The sequence below is a fragment of the Chinchilla lanigera genome, unplaced genomic scaffold (genome assembly GCF_000276665.1).
Source record: "Chinchilla lanigera isolate Chin_1 unplaced genomic scaffold, ChiLan1.0 scaffold00014, whole genome shotgun sequence".
Classification (NCBI taxonomy): domain Eukaryota; kingdom Metazoa; phylum Chordata; class Mammalia; order Rodentia; family Chinchillidae; genus Chinchilla; species Chinchilla lanigera.
The window spans coordinates 18,823,074-18,831,356 of NW_004955415.1; the positions used below are offsets into that span (position 1 = coordinate 18,823,074).

Consider the following 8,283-nt stretch of genomic DNA (forward strand, 5'->3'; position numbering starts at 1 on the left):
GGGAGGATGACTGTAGGTTATATAGAAATATACCATTTTCATGAAAGAGACTTGCACATCCATGCATTTTGATATCTGCTGGGAGTCTTTGGACTCATCTTCTTCAGATATTAAAAAGATGACTCTATACTGTCTTTTCACTGTTGTGGCTACCACCTACGTAACACTTGTCAACTCACCTTACTTCAGATTTTGGGGAAAGAGAAGTTTTGCTTCCCATACCCCCTTTTAGTGCTCCAATGAGGGTTGAGTCCAATTGCCAGAGCAATCTGAGCAATTTCAGAAAGTTCCACAGGTTCTTTATTTCTTAGAGAAAGAAAGGAGTTTGGTGAACAAAACTGCTTTTGTACAACTGGCAAGCATTGATTGGGCATTGACTGATTCTTGGGAATTTCGTAGAGTGTGGATGATGGGATGATCCAATAGCTGCCCTCCTGAATTTGGTTTGTTAAGAAAATGGATTCAAGACAGTGGAATAATTGTATTGCCAGCAATGCAGAGTTCAATGGTGGAGAGAAGAGAGTTTCAGTGTTTTTTGTAAAACAAAAAACAAACATCTATTGTAACAACAAAGACACAAACATCTATTGTAACATGGGTAAATCATGCTACCTTTGAAGCAATTCTACAATGGTGGTGGATAGAAACCAAGAATTATAACTCATGCTTGAGTATAACTGACATTTGTCTCATATATATTTTGATTTTAAGTGTCGTTACCATTAAGGGATAAAGTCAGTGAAAATCACATTTACTGTCAAGAACACAGGTTCACAAAGTATAGCTGCTTGCCCCAAATCACATTTCTAATAAGTCATAGAGGTAAAAACCTCCTTCCACATTGTTGGTTGTGTTTACACCGAGCCACACTGAAGTTAATGCAATAGCAATCTAAGGGATTTAGTTTAATTTAAAAGAATCAGGGGCTGGGGATTTAGCTCAGAGGCACAGTGCCTGCCTGGCAAGCCCAAGGTCATGAGTTCGATTCCCGGTACCAGAAAAAAACAAAAACAGAACAAAACAAATAAAAAAAAGAGATACTAAGAAGAATTTCCTTCGAAAACTCATAGGCCCAGATTATGTGGTGGTTTTAAACTAGGCCTCCATTGCCAATGTTAGATGTTTGGTGGTTTTGTCTATTGTTAAACATTCATCACAGATTTGGTTACTTCAGATGCAGAGGGTGGGAAGTGTGGGAGGAGGGTGCTCTGTTTGTGATCATAGAAAACAGTAAACTGGCATTTTCTCTCCCCAGCTTATCCAAAAGTTGACAGATGTCGCCGAAGAGTGTCAGAACAGTCAATTAAAGAAGCTCAAAGAAATCTGTGAGAAGTAAGCCTTCATTCCCATTATAATTAATGTGTGTGCATAAATTGATCAAACACAGATTGTCATTTGATGTGCCTGTTTTTTTTTTTCCCTTGTCTTTCCACGTTGACTTCAGAGAGAAGAAGGAATTAAAAAAGAAAATGGATAAAAAGAGGCAGGAGAAGATAACAGAAGCTAAATCCAAAGACAAAAGCCAGATGGAAGAGTAAGTAGAACTTGCCCTCTAACTTGTACCCAGAAGTTTTGTTTTAAAAATTTTGCGTCCTAGTAACAGCTCCCTATTCAAAGACTCCTCTCTGAAGTTTTTCCTTAAAGCTCTTAAGGGATCCCTTTGTAAGATTTTTAACAGTGAACTTGCAAGCAAAGGGTAGTTGAAGAAAAGACTGAGACACAACTAGGGCTTTCTAGATAAGAAATAAGACCTGTCAGGAAATGGCCCAATCCTCACTTTCCAAGCTTTCAGGAAGTTTTCTCTGCTTTTGGAGAATTCAGAGCCTCAGCTTTCAGATGCAGAGGAAATTGACCTTTGTTCAAGTCTAGCAGATTGGACTTTACTTGTGGAAGTAATAAAAAGCTGAGGAGAATAAGGCTGCAGCTTAGTGGTAGAGCACTTGCCTAGGATGTGCAAGGTCATGGGTTTGATCCTCAGCCACACACACACACACACACACAGGGTAGAGAGTTCTGTAAACTTTAAACTAGAAGTCTGAGAGTTTCATATTTGTTGGTTCTCGATGAATCTGTATTATGATTTATTCATCCTTTGCTTTCAGAGAGAAGACAGAGATGATTCGGTCATACATCCAGGAAGTGGTGCAGTACATCAAGAGGGTATGGTTGCTTCCTCACGCTCTCCTACTTGCAAACCATTTGTGAACATTTGGCCAGCTCCCTGTGGCCTTCTGGAAGGACAGTCATGCTGTGTTGTGTCTATTCATCACCAGCACCCAGGCGAGCTGCTCTATGGCAGTCTGTAATAAAAATTTCTGCAAGTTTAATTGCAACACACTGTATATATAAAATATGATATTAAGTGGACAGGAAAGAATCACTTCCAGAGTTAGGAGCTGAGGGAGATGATATAAAAGGGAGTTTTCCTAAAGGAACCTTTAGCTGCTCTTAGTGAAAGAGAAGATGGCAACTTCTGGATCCAGTCCTTTCATTTCATTTCCTGTGGAATTTACACAAAAACTTTTCAATGTTTTTTTCCTGGAAATGACCCTTTTATTCTTTCTGCTAACTTTCTTATAGTTAGAAGAGGCACAGAGTAAAAGGCAAGAGAAGCTCGTGGAGAAACACAAGGAGATCCGCCAGCAGATCCTGGACGAAAAGCCCAAGGTAAACAGCCCTGAATAATCACACGCAATCATTTCACTGTTCTTTCTATTTAGTTAGCATACATGCTTCCTGGTTCACATAAATACCTCACACACTGGCTTTGGTCAGTTCTCACATGTGACACTCATGTATCTTTCTTCATGAACATAAAATACTTTATAGCAATATTCCCCAAGCATTTCTAACTAGCTAGTGAGCTTCTAAAACATGCAAGAGCATGGCACCTACTTTTAGAGCTCTAGTTTAGGTGGTCTGAGGTGTGGCTCAGGTACAGGTATTTTGTAATCTCCCCACTGCTCAAGTTGATTCTGTACGTAGAGACTAAAGGAGCCTCTTTCTTCAGCTCCAAGTTATCTGGTTGTGATGTTGTGATGACACACTTCATCCAGCAGAGGGTATCCTGCACCAAAATCACACTGGTGTTTTCCCAGCAAAATATTCTCATAAACCAGGAAAAAACAAATCTTTTTCCTCCCATAGTGACAGTTTATTGGAATTCCACTTTAAAGTTATATTAGAGCTGGAGGCATAGCTAGTTTTGTAGTGGAGTGGATGCTTAGCTTATGCAACGTCCCTTACTGGATCCCCAGGAACAATAAAACAAAACAACACCAAACAAACTACATTACTTTCATTGTTTGTTAAAATCCATCATCTCATGGATATTAACTTTAATTAACATTAGTATTAATTGAATATCCATAAATCAAATACTTTCAGGTTGTCCAGTGGCATCTCAGTTTTAGACCATTCCATCCATTTTGATTGATCACTGAATATTTAACTGTGTGTGAAAAAAATTGCTTTTCTGTTTTTCTGTCTTTTGATCTACAGTTAAGTATGTACTCTGAGAAGCACTGCTATTCCACATGAATGCTTTTTTGAGTCTTCAAAGTTCACCTGTTGGTTTTATTTGGTTACCTATTCTATTCTCCCAAGTTATTAGAGAAAACTTCCTTGCAGCTAGTTCAAATATATTTTCTAGTTATACATACTCCTCTGCTTTCATATTTATTGTATGAGAAATTCCTATTTTTGAACTTCTAATGTTTTTAGGCTTGGTACTATATATCACAAAACAGGAATTAATACTTACTTAGATATGTTGTTAATTCTTATTTCTTATATAAATATACAATTTAAATATTCTTAACCATCTTGTCAGCCTGTTTAAGCTCAAAATCAGTGGAATAAATGTTAACATAATTTAAGAAGTTGCCTTACCTTAATCTCCCCTTACACCCAGTTTCTCTCCTTGGATTTAGTTACCACAAAACACTTGTGCTCCAAAAATATTAAATGGAAAATTCCAGAAATAAACTGAAAATTCATGTTTTAAATTGTACACCTTTCTAAATAAGTGATAAATCTATCACCATCCTGCTAAAGAGACCCTGAAAGGAAATTATCCCTTTGTCCATTGTATCCACATCACATACACTACTCACCCATTAGTCACTTAATAGCTCTCTGTTATAAGATCAGCTGTCAAGGTATTGTTGTGTTTGTGTAAACCTTTTTAAATTTAATAATGGCTCCAAAATACAAGAGTAGTGGTGTAAAGGAGGTACTAAGCTCTAAAATTTAAGAGGTCAGATTAAATCTGATATTTCATGGCAATGCTGAAAAGCAATAGGAGAAAAACAAACCATATATGAGATTTAGTCATCCACTCAGGGTCTTGCAATGCATCCCCCATGGATAAGAAGCAAAACTGTACTTTGCATTCAAGTGTTCAGATATCTGGAGTAAAAGATCCAAGTTCAACTAAAACTTGAGAAATATCTTTTTTCCTTTTTGGTACCAGGAATCAAACTCATGACCTTAAGCTTGCCAGGTAAGTGCTTATGGCACCGAGACACATCCCCAGCCCAAAAAGGTAGAATTTTTTTGTGTGTGTGCCAGAAATCAAAATCACGACATTGTGCTTTCTAGGCAGACGCTGTGCCGCTGAGCTATATCCCTAGCCCTGAGAAATACTTTAGTAATCAGTACCAAGAGGATATAGTCAGACACATATATTTTTAATCCATGCTCTCTGAAGTTAAAATTTGTTATTATCTTGTATATTCACATAATTTGCTTATGGTTGATGTTTTATTGGCCAGTATCTGTATTTTAAAAAAAAATCCCTCTTGGGAAATAATATTTTCACACAATTATATTTTGTGTGTGTGTACGTGTTGGTCCCACAATGTCAAATACATTAAAATGCAATACAAATATGTTAAAATTATATTACTCACTACACATAAATCATAGACTTTTATGTGACTGTTCTGGGTCATCAGAATTAAAATCAGCTTTGGTAGATGTCAGAGTACCTTAGCTTCTTAATTGGATATAGCCAAACATTAAAGGAACTAAAATAAACCTCTTGGTGAATTTATCAGAAAGATTGCAACCAGCTGCAATTTTAGAGAAAACTCAATTAAATTGGTTTAAATAATAGCAAATGTAGTAAGTCATATTCCTATAATTTAGAAATACCATAGTTTTAGGGTTGGTTAATTTAGTGGCCCAGTCTGGGTATTTTCAGAATTTCTGTTGTCATTGCCTTCCATTCCCAGGCTATAAACTCAGTCACAAGATGGCTGTCATGTCCCTCTGCATCATTCAAAAGCAGGATTGGGAAGGTTTTCACTTTGTTAAACTATCTGAGGTTAAAGAAAACCTTCCTCTCCCTCACAGGATTCCCCCTATTGGCTATAATGGTACCATAGTCTCATGCCTAAACCAATCACAGACACAGGAGTATAAATTTCATGACTGTCTTTGAGTTATTAAGGTTCCATCAAGCGAGTATAAAGAATTCACCTTCTCAATTCCATAGTTACTGCATATCTGAATAAAATGGATGTTTTACCATCAAATGGAATAAATAGCAATTGGGTGGGTAATTAACAGTATGCTACAACCATATTCATTGTAACTTTCTATTTTTTTCTTGGTTCCTTGGAATGAGATCTGAAGTATTTCTATGAAATTTATTCATTCTATTGACTTCACTTTTACTGTAAATAGATACCACCATTCATTTCCCTTTGCTTTTCACCCAGCAAAGTGCCTTTCTGATCATTTTGTTGTAAATGACTTTGAAGGTTGCTCCATGTCAGGTTATAGCATTTATTGAAGATGTTCTTTGGTGATTAGTAATGTACTTTGGAACCATGACTTCAATAATAAAATCAGACATCATACGTGTTAATATTGTAGGACATAGAAGCAAATAAAGAAAAATGACAATAACAATAACAAGGAGAAGTGTGTTAGTCAGCTTTCTGTCACTGTCACAAAAATCCCTGAGATAATCAATTTAAAGTAAAAAAAGCTTATTTTGGCTCACCGTTTCAGAGCATTCAGTCCTTGGTTGCTTGGGCCTGTTGCCTTGAGCCTGTAGTGACACAGTACCTCAAAACAGGTGCACATGGTGGAGGAAACCATTCACCACAAGGTGTCAGCAGCGAAGAGAGAAGAAGTGGCTGGAGTCCCAACATTCCTGTCAAGGGCACACCCCATGAACCTAACGCCTTCTCACTAGGCTCTACCTCCTGAGGTTTCCACCAACTAACAGTAGTGACACAAGCTGGGGAACAAACCTTTAACACATGGGTTTGGGGCAAGGCATTTCAGATCCCAACTGCAGCAAACAGCATGGTAAGAGAAAGAGTAAAACTGTAAGATGTAGAGAAAGACAGAAGCACAGGGCAACAAGTGTGTGCACATGATTGGCTAGGAGAGGCCAAGCAGTGAGCAGTCAGTGGCATTCTGGTGACTGTGGGCCATGTACAAGAAATGGAATAGTCCTGGGCTTCACATAGTCCATCATCCCACGAAGTACTGACTGACCTTTGAAACTTGACTTAGATGTGAGGGAAATTACCAAGAGGAGAAACAATCAATGCAAAAGGATAATAACCCAAGGAAATAAGATGAATTAGTATAGTACCTATAAAAAAGGTAAGTTCACTCCCATTCATTCAGAAGTTCACTGAGTCACTTCCGTTCATTCAGAAAGATGAGAGGGTAGATGACATACAACACCAAGAAATTTATGAACTGTTCCACCGAGTTCTGAACAGACAATTTAAACTGAATATGGATATTTATTTTAGTCGTCCCATTTGACAACAAGCATCAGACCCTTTTCATATGTAGAGTTCATTTTTCCCCATTAATAAAGAGATTTCATAAGTCTATTCTTTTTACATGTAATTTTGTTGGCACTGCAGAAAATGGAAGCAGGTGGTCTGTAGAGGCATCTTATTTAATAGATAAATATTTTGGCCTCAGCTTGACATAAGATCAAGTTATACATTGTTACACAAAAGTCCCACTGAAACTCATTAAATTATAAACAACAATAGACATTCTTAAGAGAATACTCACCTTCTTTTCAGTAGAATTCCAGCAGTGAGGTATTTTACTCAATCCCTAAGAATCCTCAGTTTTAGTTAAGATATATCTTTTCATGAAATTCATGGCTGCAGAATTCTTTTGCTAGATGCAAAAAACGTTGACCAGTCTTCTAACTCAGTGACATAATTGGTTTCATTGGGATTTCCATTCTTGGGTTTGCCAAGACAACGAGAAAGTGTTTTATGTATACAGAACCAGCGAGAAGCAACTCAAGAACTCTACTGCTGAGGCAGAGAAACCACACCTTCTGTGGTCCTGCTCAACTCTGAGTTGGGCTGTTATACAAGAGACCATCTGCTTTTTGCCTGGAACACTTCAAAGAGACTTATTTTACCATGTTGAAACGTCATTAATCAGGAGTTGTCCTGAGTCAGCTGCGAACATTACAATGTCTATTGATCATTTCGCAGCAACTGGCTCTCATTACAAGAAGAATCATCTTTTGAGGGGACTTCTTAATGAACTGTCTCCCTAACCTCATAAAACAGTCAGTAAATCTGTAATTTACTTTTTCACTGACACTTAATTTATCTTTGATGTTTCTTAGGATGTAGGTTTTCTGTTTTAATTTAGCCCATCATCAAGAAAGAATTCCAGGAAGCTTTAGGACATTTTAATTTATTCCCAAAGAACATTTCATCATGCAGCTACTGGCTCTTTTTCTCCTCTGTCGGGGGAATATAGACTGATTTTCCTCATTTCCCCTCTGACATCTTTGTAACAGGATGAGTGATTCATTTCCCTGTGAAGCTCATGTTGTCAAGACTGCCACTGCTCTCTGAGGCACAGTCTTCAATGTGGCTAATATTTCCCTGTGTTTGGGGTGTGGTAGAAACTAACTTGAGAATTTAAAGTAAAACCATTTTTCTTAAAAGATTCATTTGTGCCTCCTCTAATCTTCTTTTGCTTGATAAGAAAATGTGGTTTCTTCTGGCCAGTAACAGTTGGAGCTTTTATAGGCACCAGTACCCAGAGTGGGACCTAGCTGCCTATAGGTTATGTTTACTCATTCAGATCTTTTTTTTTTTTAAATTTTAAAGAGAATTTTAAAAAAACAATAAAAATGATACAGAATTTCAAAAGCAAATGATAGGAAATTAACAATGGTTATTATATTGCATATTGTTATCTTCAAAGTAGTTGCTCAGATAATAAGATATAGGCATGGAAAACTGATCAAATAATATAAGCACTAAC

At 37.2% G+C, this 8,283-nt stretch overlaps 1 protein-coding gene across 1 annotated transcript in view; it reads left to right on the forward strand.

The window, feature by feature from the left end:
• Positions 1-8,283, forward strand: part of Plcb1 (phospholipase C, beta 1 (phosphoinositide-specific)) — a gene marked incomplete at its 5' end in the record, with an annotated part of 704,492 nt that overhangs the window by 612,466 nt on the left and 83,743 nt on the right. Inside the window, 4 exon segments of the mRNA XM_005380862.2 lie at positions 1,256-1,332; positions 1,445-1,534; positions 2,103-2,160; positions 2,581-2,667. Of these exon segments, the coding sequence (XP_005380919.1) occupies positions 1,256-1,332; positions 1,445-1,534; positions 2,103-2,160; positions 2,581-2,667 (312 nt within the window).